This window comes from Haliotis rubra, unplaced genomic scaffold (genome assembly GCF_003918875.1).
Source record: "Haliotis rubra isolate DU_JTF1 unplaced genomic scaffold, ASM391887v1 Scf50, whole genome shotgun sequence".
Taxonomy (NCBI): Eukaryota; Metazoa; Mollusca; class Gastropoda; order Lepetellida; family Haliotidae; genus Haliotis; species Haliotis rubra.
This window is the reverse complement of record NW_025767191.1, coordinates 2,136,617-2,156,159: the sequence shown is the minus strand read 5'-3', so window position 1 is coordinate 2,156,159 and position 19,543 is coordinate 2,136,617. Positions and strand designations below refer to the sequence as shown.

The 19,543-nt window shown below is 40.3% G+C and overlaps 1 protein-coding gene across 1 annotated transcript in view; it reads right to left on the bottom strand.

Annotated features, from left to right (window-relative positions):
- Window positions 1-19,543, bottom strand: part of LOC124291875 (protogenin A-like) — a 256,918-nt gene that overhangs the window by 7,652 nt on the left and 229,723 nt on the right. The window contains 5 exon segments of the mRNA XM_046728940.1: window positions 9,065-9,082; window positions 9,855-9,878; window positions 10,400-10,690; window positions 13,860-13,880; window positions 17,389-17,608. Of these exon segments, the coding sequence (XP_046584896.1) occupies window positions 9,065-9,082; window positions 9,855-9,878; window positions 10,400-10,690; window positions 13,860-13,880; window positions 17,389-17,608 (574 nt within the window).

Below are 19,543 nucleotides of genomic sequence, written 5' to 3'. Positions count from 1 at the left end.
TTATTTCATCAACACAGAATATTGGGTGCAGAGCAAGAGCTTTCATCCAAGGCTTTGGCTGCCTGCATCCACAGAAGTAAAACACTGCAGAATATCACAGCTTGTGCAACAGCAGAGAAAACAGAGGAGGATTGAATTTGTATCACAGCAGATCAAAGTTTGTTGCATAAATGATGGTCATGAGAGCAACTTGCAACATGCTTTGTGTGACTGTCATATGTACACAATATCACCTGCTCATTTAAATGCCTTCTAGAAAAGATTACTAGATATTATTTAAAAAAGAGGAATATTCAATAAAAAGGTGTCATAACTGTTGATCATTTATATCTTTATAACAGTGTAACAGGGACTTCTGATTATCTTTATAACAGTGTAACAGGGACTTCTGATTATCTTTATAACAGTGTAACAGGGACTTCTGATTGCCATTTGAATTGGTCATTGAACATCACTGTCCATCACATCATTTAGTATTTACTCATTAATACAGTTTGAATCAGCCACTATCCTCCATTCGACAATTCTGGATTTGACAAGGCAATGTTACTCCTAATCAATTGCTCAGTATCAACTTGGTTTATATTTTATCCCATTCTCCCTGCAGGTCATAACACATAGACTTCCAGCATACAGATTCCATCTATGTAGCTGATTACAAATCATCTGTCCACTCACTGACACCTGTAACTCTTTAAGGCTCATCTACCGTGGTTTTAATAGCACAGTCATTCTCACCAGACAATTCTTGTGTGCCAGTTGTGACCCTTGTATGACCAGTTGTCATCCCTTGTCAATCTGCTAATCATTCAGATGGACATCTGTCATCAACATCTGGCATTACTGTCAATCTGCTAATCATTCATTGAAACAGCCATACCACATCTGGCATCAATGTTCCATCCACACCACATCTGGCATCAATGTTCCATCCGTACCACATCTGGCATCAATGTTCCATCCACACCACATCTGGCATCAATGTTCCATCTATATCACAAGTGGAAGCAATGTTCCATCCATACCACATATTCTGTTACATCAATATGTCAATGTCTGAGAGTGTTCTGTTGCATCAATATGTCCATGTCTGAGAGTATTCTATTACATCAATATGAGAGTATTCTGTTACATCAATATGTCCATGTCTGAGAGTGTTCTTCATGTTACATCAATATGTTACATCAATATGTCAATGTCTGAGAGTGTTCTGTTACATCAATATGTCCATGTCTGAGAGTATTCTATTACATCAATATGTCAATGTCTGAGAGTGTTCTGTTACAGCAATATGTCCATGTCTGAGAGTATTCTGTTACATCAATATGTCCATGTCTGAGAGTTACATCAATATGTCCATGTCTGATCAATATGAGTATTCTGTTACATCAATATGTCCATGTCTGAGAGTATTCTGTTACATCAATATGTCCATGTCTGAGAGTCTGAGAGTATTCTGTTACATCAATATGTCCATGTCTGAGAGTGTTCTGTTACATCAATATGTCCATGTCTGAGAGTATTCTGTTACATCAATATGTCCATGTCTGAGAGTGTTCTGTTACATCAATATGTCCATGTCTGAGAGTGTTCTGTTACATCAATATGTCCATGTCTGAGAGTATTCTGTTACATCAATATGTCAATGTCTGAGAGTGTTCTGTTACATCAATATGTCCATGTCTGAGAGTACATCAATATGTCCACATCAATATGTCCATGTCTGAGAGTGTTCTGTTACATCAATATGTCCATGTCTGAGAGTGTTCTGTTACATCATGTCCATGTCTGAGAGTATTCTGTTACATCAATATGTCCATGTCTTCTGTTACATCAATATGTCCATGTCTGAGAGTATTCTGTTACATCAATATGTCAATGTCTGAGAGTATTCTGTTACATCAATATGTCCATGTCTGAGAGTATTCTGTTACATCAATATGTCCATGTCTGAGAGTGTTCTGTTACATCAATATGTCCATGTCTGAGAGTATTCTGTTACATCAATATGTCCATGTCTGAGAGTGTTCTGTTACATCAATATGTCCATGTATGTCCATGTCTGAGAGTCCATGTTCTGTTACATCAATATGTCCATGTCTGATGTCTGAGTATTCTGTTACATCAATATGTCCATGTCTGACATCAATATGTCCATATCTGAGTCTGAGAGTATTCTGTTACATCAATATGTCCATGTCTGAGACATCAATATGTCATCAGTATGTCCATGTCTGAGAGTGTTCTGTTACATCAATATGTCCATGTCTGACAGTATTCTGTTCTGTTACATCAATATGTCCATGAGAGTATTCTGTTACATCTATATGTCCATGTCTGAGAGTGTTCTGTTACATCAGTATGTCCATGTCTGAGAGTGTTCTGTTACATCAGTATGTCCATGTCCGAAGGGGTTCTGTTTGTAGTGTATCACCTCCTCATATCACCACACAGTAATCTCTAACCCAACCATGCGGTAAGTCCGTGCACATGAATAACATGAATAGCCTCTATCCAAAGTTTAACAAATCAATACATTACACTCCTCCCACCTAAGTTTAAACTATCCATTCCTTAATTACACAATTTACCCCAATACATACATATATATATTTACTTATAACATACGTATTAATTTTACCCTTGAACAGTCTATATCCGTCACAGTGAAATGCTTTACCGGTAATTTAAAGTCTTTTTTCCGGAACGTACATCATTTCACTGTAGCACTGCACAAGAGAAAAATCCAGGAAATCACAGTTTCAAAGTCAAAGAAATTCCCTTTAACATAGAACTATTCACTGGAATTTAGAGTTCATAAAACTGACTATTTACAGTGCCAGCACACATAATTTTTCAGGTAACTCGGAGCTTTCCTCTCTCATCTTGATGGTCTCGTCACTGGGTCAGGCTTGCTTACAGGAACAGACATCACCACCTCGGATTGTTGAGGTAGTTCTGCGACCTCAGATGATTTGACAGGTGATACGGCTGAGCTCACCCCTTGTGCTAAGCTACTGGTTGTGGTGATAGAGTCTAATAGTAACCTCTCTGACATTGTACTGGTTGGTATTTTAGTAGGCATTGTTGACAGATTTTCATACATCTCTGGAACGGCTGTTATGTCTGTTTGTTGACGGATATGATCTTGATGACGCCTGATGACTCTGCCATCAGATAGTTCTACTGTACAGGAAACTGGTCCACTTTTCTTCGTTACCGTTGCAGGTATCCAATTCGGTCCCGATGAGAAGTTCTTCACATAGACTTGGTCTGTAATGGTAAAGTCTCTGTCTCGAGCATGTTGATCATGACATTCTTTCTGTTTCATCTGTTTTAATTTCACCTTCTGCGACAAGTTAGGATGAATTAAATCTAGATGAGTTTTCAAATGTCGCATCATGAGTAACTCAGCTGGACTTGTACCGGTTGAAGATTGCAGTGTTGTTCGATATCGAAATAGGAACCTTGACAGTCTCGTGTCAATTGATCCTCCCGTATTCTTTGTCATCGCTTCTTTGAATGTTCTCACGGCTTTCTCTCCAAGTCTATTCGAAGCAGGATGATACGGTGCAGTCTTCCCATGATTCACACCATTTGTTGTCAAAAACAATTCAAACTCTTACCTGGTAAATACTGAACCATTGTCACTAACTAGAATTTTTGGTAGTCCATGAACAGCAAATATTCTTCGCAATTTCTCTATCGTCGAAGTTGACGTTGCCTCTAAAACTGGTTCAACTTTAATCCACTTGCTGTGAGCATCTATGACCATTAAGAACATCTTGCCTATAAATGGACCAGCATAATCCAAATGTATCCTAGTCCATGGTAACTCAGGCCATTCCCAAGGATGTAAGTAAGCCTTGGGTGGTGCAGGCTGCATCTGTTGACAAACTGTACATTTCTTCACAAACCCCTCAAGTTCTGCATCCATTCCTGGCCACCAGATGTAACCACAAGCTAGACTTTTCATGCGCACAATACCTGGATGGGTCTGATGCAACTCATTAATCATCCTAGTTCTTCCTTGACATGGTATCACAACTCTATTTCCCCATAGTATACATCCATCATATGAAGTAAGTTCCTCTTTCCTGCTGAAGAACGGTTTCAGGTTTTCTTCTATGTTGTGATTTGGCCATCCACACTGAATATACCCAAGCACTTTTGACAACACAGCGTCAGTACGGGTCCATGCTCTGATATGTTTAACTGTAACGACAGTCGAATTCACTAAATCCATGAGCATGACAGTATCTGCTGGTGCCGGTGTTTTCTCCACGTCTGGCACTCACTCACTGGAAGTCTACTGAGACAATCAGCATTACAGCTGTTGATGCCAGCCTTGAATACCAGTGTATATTCATATGCTGCTAACGTCAACGCCCACCTCTGTATGCATGATGCCGCTAACGTTGGAACTGCCTTGGTCCCTCAAATAGTCCTAACAGTGGTTTATGATCAGTCACTATGGTAAAATGGTGTCCGAACAAGTATTGATGAAATTTCTTCACTGCAAACACTATGGCTAATCCTTCCCTCTCAAGTTGAGAATAATTCTTCTCTGCTGCATTCAAAGTTCTGGAAGCATATCCGATTGGTCTCTCTTCACCAACATCCATACAATGAGTTAGTATGGCCCCAATTCCATACGGTGAAGCATCACATGCCAGTATTAACTCCCTTGAGGAGTCGAAATGTACTAGAATGTCAGCTGAACACAACAATTCCTTGGACTTGTTGAAGGATTTCTGTTGTTCAGGTCCCCATGACCATGTTGATTTCTTCTGTAATAGTTGATGCAATGGTGCTAATATGGTTGAGAGATTCCTCATAAACCTTCCATAGTAGTTAAGCATTCCTAAGTAGTTTTGAGTTCTGTCACTAAAGTTGGCTCTGTAGCATCTTTGATGACGGCGACCTTTTCTGGTACTGGATGATTCCTTCTTTGTCAATTCTGTATCCTAAATATACCACTTCTTGTGTAAGAAAGGTGCACTTCTTGTGTTTGAGTTTCAATCCAGCCTCGGCCAGTCTCTGTAACACCTTGTCTAGTGTAGCCAAATGTTCTTTCCTATTACGTCCCGTGATTAGAATGTCATCAACTCTCACCAACACTCTGGGAAATCCTCGTAATAGCTTTTCGAACCTTTGCACTATCTCTGACGGTGGGGGATTCCGATGCTTCCTCACTGTTTCCACAAGCTCGTTGTATTTCTTGTCTTCTGGCTTCGCCGGAGCAAGTAAATTCCTCATTAAAGAATATATTTTACTACTACAGATACTCAACAATATAGCTTTTTTCTTCTTTTCATCCTCTATCCCATTAGCCTTGAAATAATGTGACAGACACTCCGTGTACTGTGACCAGTTTTGGTCTTCGTTAAAGTCGCTGATAGAACCGAATGTCGCCATATCTGACTGCTCTAGGATACGAAGTTAATCCTCGTCGCCAATTGTAGTGTATCACCTCCTCATGTCACCACACAACATCTTCTTGCTTCACACACTTTTAATCACCCCAAGAGAAAACAGTAGAGGTACATCGCTGGGTTGGAATATGGCCGCCGAGTGACGTCACATAGCACTCGCTTGTATTTATACTCTACCTGAAGTAATCTCTAACCCAACCATGCGGTAAGCCTGTGCACGTGAATAACATGAATAACCTCTATCGAAAGTTTAACAAATCAATACATTACACTGTTACATTAATATGTGTATGTCTGAGCATGTTCTGGCATATCAAGAGGAAATTTGTAGTTCTGGAGTTTAGTAGTGTCACAAGGGCAAGATAGTACCTCCTTTGATTGACATTTTAAAAGTTGGGAAGAATAATACAGACAAACTTTATAGATAACAACACATTTCGTGAGAACGAGGTTTCGTTACAGATTCTTGAACTGTTGTCAAGCAGAATCTGTATCGAAACATTGCATTCATGAAATATAGAAGTTGTTATCCATAAAGTTTGTCTGTATGATAAGATAGTGATTAGAGTATAAAACTTTCAAGTGCCAAGGATGAAATGGTGATCTTAATGTCAAACTCCAAGTACCCAAACGATAAATTCGGTTGTACAACTGAAGGAAGATCAGACATTTCGACTACAAATGATCCTCTTAGAAGATTTCAAATTTAAGCATGTCCCCCTGTGAGCTTAATGCTAAGTTTCTTGATATTACAAACCAGGGATTACAGATGTAAGAGAAGATTGAACGACATTAGTCTCTATTTAAGCTTATTGGAAATCAGGTTCCAAAACCCTCCTTATGTTTGTACAGATGTAACTGGAATCCAGAGCAGTTGAGGGGAACATACAATTAGCAACATTTCTGGAAAGGTGTTCCTATCTCCAAATTGCCTGTCAAGAAGATATTGCATTTGATATCTGACCTTTAGTCAAAAACCTGTGGGTTTTAGTAATACCTTTCTCGACTTGAACGTTTGAACTGTTGATGGATCATTTTGAAGTTCCTCAAATCATTACCATCACATTTTCACCAAGAACAACTTCCAAACATGTGAAGGCCTCTGGTGGCTACATATAGTTTTCGCCTCCATATGTGCTCTTGAGCCTCACAGTTCAAACATAATGATCTCTCTGTGGAAACTTTCGAAAGGATATTGTTTTACTTGCTCTACACTATGTTCAACATGGTGATCTCACTATGGTGAATCTTCAATGGAGATTGCTTTGCTTGCTCTACACAATGATCAACATGGTGATCATCTCTGATTGTTATTTTAGGGCAGGTATTGGCAGAACAAGCAAGAGACAAGTGAAGGAGAACAACCAAACTGAGATGGGGACACTGACACGGAAATGTGCAGAGAGGACACTGACAAGGGGTGAAAGGACAATGAGAGGACACTGACATGGAGTGAAAGGACAAAGAAAGGACACTGACATGGGACACTGAACATGGGGTGACATGGAGGACAATGAGAGGACACTGACATGGGGTGAGAGGACAATGAGAGGACACTGACATGGACACTGACATGGGTGAAAGGACAATGAGAGGACACTGACATGGGGTGAAAGGACAATGAGAGGACACTGACATGGGGTGAAGAGAGGACAATGAGAAAGGACACTGACATGAGGAGGACACTGACATGGGGTGAGAGGACAATGAGAGGACACTGACATGGGGGGATGAGAGGACAATGAGAGGACACTGACATGGGGGAAGGACAATGACACATGAGAGGGACACTGACATGGGGTGAGAAGGACAATGAGAGGACACTGACATGGGGTGAGAGGACAATGAGAGGACACTGACATGGGGTGAGAGGACAATGAGAGGACACTGACATGGTGAGGAGAGGGGTGAAAGGACAATGAGAGGACACTGACATGGGGAGAAGGACATGAGAGGACAATGAGAGGGACACTGACAATGAGAGGGATGAAAGGACAATGAGAGGACACTGACAAGGGACGAAAGGACAATGAGAGGACACTGACAAGGGATGAAAGGACAATGAGAGGACACTGACATGGGTTGAAAGGACAATGAGAGGACACTGACAAGGGATGAAAGGACAATGAGAGGACACTGACAAGGGACTAAAGGACAATGAGAGGACACTGACATGGGGTGAAATGACATTGAGAGGACACTGGGAGGACACAGAAGATTGAGAGGGCTGTTTTAGAGACACAGAGAGAAAAGAACATTAACTCAGGCAGGAAGATGAATAACGTTAGGATAAAAAACAAAGACATGCAGAAAGAGAACACATACATAGGGAAAGAGGACATATATATGAAGGTGGGAGGACACAAACTTGAGGGGGAATAACAAAAAAACAGACAGGGACACATAAATACGGAGGGAGAACGCACACAGCGAAGCAGGACTCATACATCAGGGGGAATAACACAAACACAGAGAGGGACACACACATAAGGAGGGAGCACACACACATAAGTACGGAGGACACATGTGGGGATGGAGGACACATACATAAGGACTGACTGACTGAGTTTAGTTTTACGCCGCTTTTAGCAATATTCCAGCAATATCACGGCAGGGGACACCAGAAATGGGCTTAACACATTGTGCCCATGTGGGGAAACGAACCCGGGTCTTCGGCGGGGTTGACGAGCCAACGCTTTAACCACTAGGCTACCCCACCGCCCCCATACATAAGGAGGGAGCACACACACATAAGGAGGGAGGACACGTGTGGGGATGGAGGACACATACATAAGGAGGGAGGACACACACATAAGGAGGGAGGACACATGTGGGGATGGAGGACACATACATAAGGAGAGAACACACACACATAAGGAGGGAACACACACACATAAGGAGGGAGCACACACACATAAGGAGGGAGGACACATGTGGTGATGGAGGACACATACATAAGGAGAGAACACACACACATAAGGAGGGAACACACACACATAAGGAGGGAGCACACACACATAAGGAGGGAGGACACATGTGGGGATGGAAGACACATACATAAGGAGGGAGCACACACATATGAGGAGGGAGGACACATGTGGGGATGGAGGACACATACATAAGGAGGGAGCACACACACATAAGGATGGAAGACACACACAGGGAGGGAGAACACATTGATAAGGAGCATGTTACCTCTAATGGTCACTAAGAAGTAATGTTATGAGCAATCTAGTAAACTATACAGCGACAGCTTTAACTTGATATCGCTAGACTAAAACCGGGATGTGCCATGTCCTAATGGACAAAGATAAATTTTACTTTACAGCTACAGTTCAGTTCCAAATGCAGTCAGGTGCAGGCTTGAGTTATGTGATGTGACAGAAGGTGGAGGCTTTACTTGAGTGACAATATTTCAGACACTCAGTCAAGCAGGTTCAGCAAACAAACCCTAATACTAATCACATAGTAACACTGGTGGGTGTCATGGTAACACTGATTGGTGTCATGGTAACACCAGGGAGTGTTAGACGGGAAGAGTGTGCAGAGTGCAAAGGACAGAAATTAGTCATTAAGCTGGAAGGGAGACAGATCTTTATGGAAAGAATGCAGTAACATGTCATCTTTACCCTCCTCATTTTGTGGTTCTGTAAAATAAATGATTAATTGTTTATCAAAAGAACATTTTCCTTTGGAGACATTTTAAAAACTATTGAAAGTAGGTACTCCTGTAAACAAGGGCAGCACATTCTCCACAGATCTATGACAATGAATTATGTGCTGAGGAAATGTCCCATTTGAAGGAGGTAGTGGACTGCAAGTTGTCAGAAGGAAGCACAGTAACACACTTTTGTGATGCAAACACTAATGAGTGTAGTACAGCATTAATACCTCTCAAAGCTGTAGGTTATACGTTGTATGCCTTGAACATTATTATACTGAAACCCCTTCCCTCCTGGTGATCTCAGTTCATTATTGCCTAAAGTGTGGAACCCTTGAAGATATGGGTTAGAATTGATCTTCAGAACCCATGATTGTCGTAAGAGGTGACTTACGGGATTGGGTGGTCAGGCTCGCTGACTTGGTTGACACATGTTAAACGTGAGGCAATTGTATAAATCAATGTTCATGCAGTTGATCACTGGATTGTCTGATCCAGATTTGATTATTTACAGACTGCCGCTATATAGTTGGAATATTGCTGAGTGCGGCTTAAAACTAAACACGATGATCTTGGCTCTAACGTTCCTTTGTGGAAAAGGTCTTGACTCCTACTGTGTCTCTATACTATGTATATACTCTATGTGCAGATAAACCACATTGTGTGCGTACTCATGCACCAGGGTGCCACTCTTGATACACACAACACTTGATAGACACAAGTACATTCCAGTCATTAAAATGGTGAAGGAATCCTACCTCTCTCCCATCTTGGAGAATCTCCTGAAAAAAAGAGTGATACATGATTAGAGAATGTAAGAAAGTTCATCAGCTGATCACTGTCCAGTCACAATCAATATCAGACCATAACAAATTAATCACTTCTTGAATTCTTCTTCCTGTAGATAGTATATTATATTTGAAATTTGTTTTGTCCAATAAACATGGAAACCTTTTGCCGAATCAGTGATGGTTAATCACCCCCAATCCCCACCCTTGGGCCTCAATGCTTGGGTTATTCATTTTGTGTTGGAGAAGCATAGAGCGTGTTCTTAATAATAAATTAATTAATCACTGAAAAAATATTCCCCTACCCAGAAAAAAGCGCTATTAATTCCAAAGAAGAGGCAGACAGTTTTCTGCTTTGATGTTGTAGATCATTATGTCCAAATACAATAACATTTATCATTTCATTAATGCTGGCTTCAATGAACATTTCAAACATTAAGCTGCTTGTAGTTGATGTACACACCTATCGCCTGAGTATGCTTCCATTATTCAAATACAGTCAATGCAATACTCACCAAATAACACAGTAACTCTTTTACTATCAATCTCATCAGAAGAACTCCTGCATATATAAGTTCCAGAATCTCGGAGCGTGCTTCGGTCAATTATGAGTTCACTGACCATAGAACGGTCATGCAAAGACCGATACTTTGTGATTAAAATATTCCTGTACTTTTTAGTGTCAATTTTGTCTCCATCTTTGAACCAGTCTATTTCCTCTGGAATGTGTGGTCCACCTGTAGCATTACAGACAAGCCTGATGTCTTCCCCTGTCTCAACATACTCCTTTCCGATAATGGAAATATCTGTAACAGAATCATTACAAAATAACTCATCTGTAACAATCATTGCAAAATAACTCCTGTTACAGAAACTTTACAAAATAACTCCTGTTACAGAAACATTACAAAACAACTCCTGTAACAGAAACCTTACAAAATAACTCCCATTACAGAAATATTACAAAATAACTCCTGTTACGGAAACATTACAAAATAATTCCTGTTACAGAAACATTACAAAATAACTCCTGTTACAGAAACATTACAAAATAATTCCTGTTACAGAAACTTTACAAAATAACTCCTGTTACAGAAACATTACAAAATAATTCCTGTTACAGAAATATTACAAAATAACTCCTGTTACAGAAACATTACAAAATAATTCCTGTTACAGAAACCTTACACAATAACTCCCATTACAGAAATATTACAAAATAACTCCTGTTACAGAAACATTACAAAATAATTCCTGTTACAGAAACATTACAAAATAACTCCTGTTACAGAAACATTACAAAATAATTCCTGTTACAGAAACATTACAAAATAATTCCTGTTACTGAAACATTACAAAATAACTCCCATTACAGAAATATTACAAAATAACTCCTGTTACAGAAAAATTTCAAAATAATTCCTGTTACAGAAATGTTACAAAATAATTCCTGTTACAGAAACATTACAAAATAACTCCTGTAACAGAAAACCTTACACAATAACTCCCATTACAGAAATATTACAAAATAACTCCTGTTACAGAAACATTACAAAATAACTCCCATTACAGAAACATTACAAAATAACTCCTTTAACAGAAACATTAAAAAGTAACTCCTGTAACAGAAATATTACAAAATAACTCCTTTGACAGAAACATTACAAAATAACTCTTTTGACAGAAACATTACAAAATAACTCCTGTTACAGAAACATTACAAAATAACTCCTTTTACAGAAACATTACAAAATAACTCCTTTTACAGAAACATTAAAAAGTAACTCCTGTTACAGAAATATTAAAAAATAACTCTGATAACTTCTCAGATCCTTAACAACGCAGTAGAAGTCACAAAGTTCATGTTCCCCAAAAGGAATCCTGTCCACGTTTCAACTCAATATCCAGAAGTCATCAGAGAGAAACACCACATATGTCCACCAAAACACGAAAAGACCACAATGCATAAGTTCCAAGAGCTGAATCTCAAAACAACAAATGGCCACCCCAGTCCAGGAAGAATACCAGCCAGATTAGGTCCATAATTGTAGTCAACCTGAGCAGCACTACCGTGAAACACTCCAACTACATCCACCATGAGGAAACCAGATGAATATATCAATGGCATAGAAAATGGACTCCAACAACTAGTGTTGAATGGCAACACAGACCATCTCAGACAACAGATAATCTTTACATTGAAGAAACCCACCAACATGGATAACAACCTCACCCATGATGAAACAAGAGTGATAGCAGATTTAAAGCATGATGGGACTTTCACAATCACAGATGCTGATAAGGGGAAAGCTGCTGTCATTACGAATACAGATAAATTCATGCAACTGGTCAATAAATCCATAGAAGACCTCATCACCTACAAAATCCACAGCTAAATGAGAAAGACAGCTTAAGAAAACCTTAAAAACCTCCACACTTACAGATAAATAAATGACACTGTATTCAACAAACTGAACCCAATAAACTTTCAGCCCTCTTACGCCAGAGCTTCCGTCACATCCAGTCAAACTCAGAATACTGGTATACTCCTAAGGCTCAGTTTTCAACAATACAGCCCAGCATCTTGCCAAACTACCAGCACCATTGGGAATAGAAGGAATATCTTATATCAGTGAGTATCTTTGTGAGCAAACTTAGCTAAGCTCATTGGCTGCATGGTCAGCTATGATGTAGTAGACCTCTTCACCAACAAACCGCTGCAGGAAGCATATCAGCTTTGTCCAGTTGGACACATCCCTCACCATAGACAGCATCACATATACATGGACGACAACTTCTTCTTTATTGTATAACACAACCTTTCTGGGTTACTTCTCTTGAGGTGATCTATGTCAGCACATTGTAGGACAGGGTCATAGATGTATTTGTCTCTTCTTGTTAGAGTTGATAATATGGCGTGTTTAATCTGGGGGTGGTGGTTGGACAGGTAGTGAATGTATTGGTCGGTGTGAGTTGGCTTTCTGTAGACAGATGTATGATCTTGTCAGGCGAGTTATGGAAAGAAACATTGAGGAAAAGCAAGGTGTTCGGTATCCATGGTAAATTGGTCCTGTTGGTTCATCCAACTGTGACCCCGTTCAACTCAAGAGAACTTTCATCACCCTCAACGGCTATCCCAAACACCTTGTAGAGCAGACCATAGCTAAAACTCTCAATCAGCAAAACCAACACCCACCAAAGAATGAACCATCGCCAATCAGGATCAGCATCCCCTACCAAGGCCATATTAGTCATTACATCAGTCCACTTCTCATAAAAACTCCAAGCATCGACAGACATTTATTCAGACGAAACTTTGAAGACCATCCTAAAAGCAAATGGATGAGGTACCAGCAATCAGACTACGCACAACCCCCATGGCTGCATATACCAACTAAACTGCCACTGTGGCAGTTGCTATATTGGAGAGACATCACGCCCTTTGATATAAGACTCAAAGAACACAAAACATCTGTTGAAAAAGACGACCACAAATCTGCCCATGCACAGCATATAATTAACAACCCTACCCACTCCATTGACTGGCAACAAACTAGCATCTTGTCTACCAAAGTTCACGATTGGTGAAAACAGAAAAGACTAGAAGCCATCAACATCAGGAGATTAACCCCAGAGATTAATAGAGATGACGGTATATACTTCCCTAGTGCCTGGAACTTCACAAAATCCACACCACACTCACCTCTATTGTCACTTAATTAGCTGTATATCACTCTGCTGTGTTCACATCTCCTTATCCTGATTGTTTGTGTCAACTGGCTTTACCTTCAGATGCTTGATGGGCATTTAGAAGTTGGAAGGTAACATAACAACGTATGGTATGGATTTACAGCTTTAATATTTACAACACTTTTCTGGGCTACTTCTTTTCCCTTCATCAGGTGAAAACAAATTATTTGGAGTTCAAGTGATCAAACAGTCAGTGTTGTAATCAATATACATATTGTTACTTACCAGGATCTGTGATTGGAGGACCTGAAACAGCAGGAAAACAATCTTACTGGTGGAAAAGAGGATACATCTCATGCATCCAAACCAATATTTACTATAAGGAAAATGTTACTGTGACACATATATAGAGATTATTACACAAGCAAGTGTGTCATATGACTTGTGTGAAATTTTGTATTGCCTGAGCGAGAGCGAGGGCAATACACAATTTTGCACGAGTTTCAAATAAGTCATGTGGTATACTTGCGAGTGTAATAAATTCTTTATTATCCATTTTATTCATGTACATTTGTGCAGTAAAACACGGTAAGCAAGTGTGACAGCCCTGTTCATTGGCATCAAGTTCAATTTTTTAATGACATCACAGATGATGATATACAGAAACAATGGTTGCTAGGCAAAAGTGATATGTGCACACGTGCAGGCATGCAGGCCTGGCACCTTTGTCTCATGGTGGCCACTAAGCATTGATGCAGGCCTGGCACCTTTGTCTCATGGTGGCCACTAAGCATCGATACAGGCCTAGCACCTTTGCCTCATGGTGGCCATTAAGCATCGTAGAGGCCTGGCATCTTTGTCTCATTGGCCACTAAGCATCGTAGGGGCCTTGCACCTTTGTCTCATGGTGGCCACTATGCATCTATCCAGGCCTGGCACCTTTGTCTCATGGAGGCCACTTAGCATTAAGGTCGCGTGTTTGACCGTGTCAGAATTCTTCCACCATGCAAGGTCCTTGAATACCAGATCTAGGAAGGTACCGAGTCCCTTGTCGCGGGTTGATCAAATTCTGATTGAATTTTAGATGCTTTCAACCTCAAGGTCCTGCATAGATTTAGGAGCTCCTACTATTGACATCCATTGCATGAGTGTGTGAACTGACATATCCTGGCCCCGATTCCGGGCTCCTGATGTTCCAGCAGGTGTTATAAACACCTTTATGTGAGTTGAACATGGCCCCTCTCTATTTCTGTATTTTCTTGGGTTGAAGCTCTCATGTAACAGAATGCCTAATTCCCGAAGGAATCTTGCATATATGGGGAGTCGTCTGGAGAGGTGTCTGCATTGGCATTTGGAGACAGCATTTGGTCCAGATAACCCTTAAGTGTTGTCGATGGAGATACACTAGTATGGGAGCCTGTTATAATCATGAAGCCACTGATGTTTGGTAGGACTGTGAACTGGAATATTCTTCTGTTAACAGCAAATCGAGACTGTCTAAATTCTGTATGGACTCCCTCCAAAATTGTGGTGGTCATCTTAGATATTTCTGGTTGAGGATCACAAGATTAAAAATCATTCTGAGGCCTGTTGAATCCTTTTTGGGGACCAGGAATACCAAAGAGAAGAACCCTAGCACAGAGTGCAAAAGATTCAAACTGAAGACAGCTTTCCTGTCCATGAGCTGTTCTATCGTTGTCATTGACGCTGAAAACATGGGATTCAGGAGCTGATAGCAACGAACTATTGGATGTGTCATCAAAGGAGGTCTCTTACTAAGCAAACTGAAGAACAATATCCCTCATTGAGGATCACTGTCAGTCATTATGATCTTCCAGTTCTCTACAGAAGCTGACAAATGGCTGCAACTGGACCCTGTAATACCATCGCAGGGAATGATGGTATCTGTTTCTGATAATCGTCGTGAAGACTCCTTGCTTTAACTGTCTAGGAAATATATTATTCAACTGGATTTAGGTCCAGGCTTGCCATCTTTCCTGGCTGGGAAAACTCATATCCTCCAAATGGATTCATGGGCTTGCACTTGCTGTGCTGATGGAGACTGACACCCAAGAACTTCTTTTGTGGGCCCACGTGGCCTATTTCCTGCAGGGACCCTGATGATAGGGCTTGCTTTGCAAGAATGAAAATGAACTCTGTGTAACTTCCTAGCTTCCTCCAACTTTAAGACCTCCTATGCTTCTTCACACTTTCCATTGAATAGCTGATTATCACGTTGTAAATATAACATATTCTGCATCTCAGGGGATACAGATGAACCCGTCTTAATAAGGCAAAGTGGGCTACCTGGTTGGCTGGTAAAGCTTTAGAGTCAAACACTCCTTTAACCATACAACTAGACAGCCATGAAGTATCTGTGTCGTATCTGCAGTGATCTCCAATTTATCAGATGATGGGTTGTCTGCTGCATCTGCTTCAGAAGGAAAAGGGAGCATCTTCCTTAAATCTGGGATGAAACAAAAGTTTGATTTTGATTTAAACATATTTATTCAAGAGAATGGATTGGGTACAAGTTATGCCAACTTAGTGAAAGTTGAGGCCCTGGATGTAGTTGATCAACTGCACTGACGCATCAAAGTCTCTAATTCATCTCAGATAGTGAGGTGCTCCACCATCTTGACCACAAATCCTAGAAACGCCTTTTCAAGGGAAGACTTTTTTGTCTGGCACATTAAAGTCACCATATAGCTGGATTATTGCTGAGTGTGTTGTGAGTTAAACAACAACCCAATCAATCAATCTTTTTAGTCTGTCATTGGCAACATGTATTCCAGAAATAAAACATCAAGGGCAGCAAACTTATCAGCAAAGGTGTATGTGGTCAAGTTGTGTGCTGAAGGTTCCATAGACAACACTAAAAATGCCAGTACCGGTATCTTGAAGCCCTTGCACACCATGCTCCTCGAGCTGCAATCACCTTGAAGCCTGTGCATACCATGCTCGAGCTGCAATCACCTTGAAGCCCATGCATACCATGCTCCTCGAGCTGCAGTCATAAGCTGGCTGATCTCTATGATGACTGTATTCCCTATGATCCTAAAGGTTCATACAGCTCCTGTGACCCTTGCTGTATGTGCTGCCCCTGCAGGTTGTGCTGTTCGTGTTGCTAGCTGTAATGTGCTGCTCCATACCTGGTTCAGTAGACCTTCTGCAGTCAGTATGGCCTTTGCTGTCTGTGTGTCCATGTGGACCATGACTTGCTCTTGAGTCTTCTGTCTTTTCAGCAAAAGCGGACATTTTGTTAGTTCTCAAAACAGCTTAGTGCAGCAGACCAAACCTCTACTTTGGTTGTAGAGCAGAGGCAGACAGATGAGGTGACAGGGTCAGACAGTACAGGTAGGATGCCCAGCTCATTGAGCATCCATGCAGGAGCATTTGGACACAGTATCTTAGCTGATTTCTTCTCCTGGCCTTTCTTTATACCAACATATACCTCTCAAAAACTGTTAGTGAAGGTTTTTGGAAGAGATCACATGGAAAGGCAAGTGAACATGGTGTAGTATCACATTCACAGCAGTGACAGTGGGAATCTTGTGGAGACATTAATTTACCAAAATATTAACAATTTTTGGTACCCAATGGGAAGGCGGAGATATACTTGCTGCCCTTAGATTTACCCATATTACAATATCAAAATTGAAAAGCCAAAGCCAGAGGAAAAGACTTATTCAAGTTAAACCTGTCTATCAGAAACAAGTTTCAGGAAATAAAGTTGGAGGGGCGTATCTGTAATGATTTATTTACATTAACAGCTTGCATAAAACAAACAAGTATTGCAGTGCATATTTCTCACCAAATACATTCAGTTGCACTTTCCTTCACAACTTCTCTGGCGTTGTGATCTGGCACTCATACATCCCTGCATGGATAGGCTGGACGTTCTTTATCATGAGGTTCCAGTCAGACACCTCCTCACTTTTCTCAATGTTGTCCACAGTTATGCTACGATCCTTCACCCATGTCATTGTCCCAATTGTTGTCATGTGATCCTTGTCAACGCGTTTCCAGCCCACCTGTGTTGAGAGACATTAGAATATCACAAAACCGAAAGTTTCACAGATAATTGGTTGATAAAATACCTACCGCAATGACATAAAAGTTGTGTGTCTCAAGTAATGATCACCAAGAGATTCAGGGGATTGGATTGCACTAAAGATTCATTGTAATTTGTTTGATGGTTCATACATCATAGTAATGACACAAAAGAATTTATAGTAATGGTACAAAATAGATGCAGGGTAATGGCACTGATTGCTTCATGGTGAGTGAGTGAATGAGTTTAGTTTTACGCCGCACTCAGCAATATTCCAGCTATATGGCAGTGGTCTGTAAATAATCGAGTCTGGACCAGACAATCCAGTGATCAACAACATGAGCATCGATCTGCGCAACTGGGAACCGATGACAAGTCAGTGAGCCTGACCACCCGTTCCAGTTAGTTGCCTCTTACGACAAGCATGGGCTACTGAAGATCAGCACAGGTTGCTTCATGGTGTCATCAATTTAGTTGTAATGGTAAAATCATTTAAATATTCATTGTAATGGCACAACAGATTTATGATAATGGCACCTATAGACTCATGGTGAGTGATATATATATATATATATTAATATGTATATATACATATATATGTCACCAGTCTAGTCAGGGTAATGGTACTTAATGATTCAGTGTGTACTTTGCAGTATTTTCTGTTGTTCTACCAGCAAGTAGCAAATACCAGTCTAGTACATCCTAGTTTGTAATATCAGTGAGTCTATGTTTTATCTTGTTTGATGTAGTCCACACAAAGTATGCAACAAAACAGTTGTGTCCTTCATCACAGTCGATTTTCCAATCCAATTCTTTCTGCTTCTATTTGCAGAAAGTGCCCTCAAATAGGCACCTTTATATCAACCAATTTCTGTCAACATGCAATAGAAAGAATACCACACAAATATTCCCTTTGTATGGTTGCAAACAATAGTGCCTATCAATATATTCTCATGTGACATCTGTGGTTTTGTAACATTTGGCAATATTGTTTAGTGGGATAGTGTATCTGTATCAAACTCTGTGGACCAGGTGTATTGGCATCTAATATTTCTTGTAGAACAATCTAATATTTCTTGTGCTTGTAGAACATGAATGGGATTCTGGACAATTTCTGTATTGTCTTTTGACACAAATGTTTTTGTTGTTCTACAGAAATTTCCAGAGGGCAACAGAGTAGATTCCCTTCCTGAAATGGAAACCAGAATATCTTTAATCTCCATTTGTCAGGCCAACCTGTTTTGAATTGTTTTTAATGAGCATCTATGGCTCTTTCCATACCCTTTGTTGCCCATATATTTTTCATAGTACAGCGGTTTCTGAGCATAACCATTCTGTATTGAATTCCACTTTCAACTAGTACGATGAAACCCAAATATATATCAGGCATTTCCAACCAAACCAGATATTCCTCTCACCTTTTTGTACCATATATAGAAATAGAAACTGTCGGACAATGCAGACCATTCTTTCTTTTTCTCCACAAGTGTAGACAGCCTGTGTGGATATTTGTATACCAGATATTCCATGTGGTCTTGTGTACACATACCAGGCTACATATATGTTTGTGTCCCTGGATGATCTGCAAGAACTAGACATCTACTGAGATGCACAGCGAGGTTTGGCCATTGTCCATGTGGTGGTTGTACAATGAATGTTTGATTTTCTGGAGACACAAGTTTCAGCGCACCTTACAGAACCTCTAATACTGTTTTCTTCATCAAAGTTGAGCCTCTGTTTCTATTCTAGCGCATCCTCTGGTTTGCACATCAGAATGTAGAAATGTTTTCTGAAGATGTTTGTGTGGGCAGTCCACATAGTCTGCTAGATGTTCACCATATCCATAACGTGCTGTTCCTGCTTCAAAGTTGGATACTATTTTGTTGCAGAGTTTTTCTTCGCGCGCGATACACCC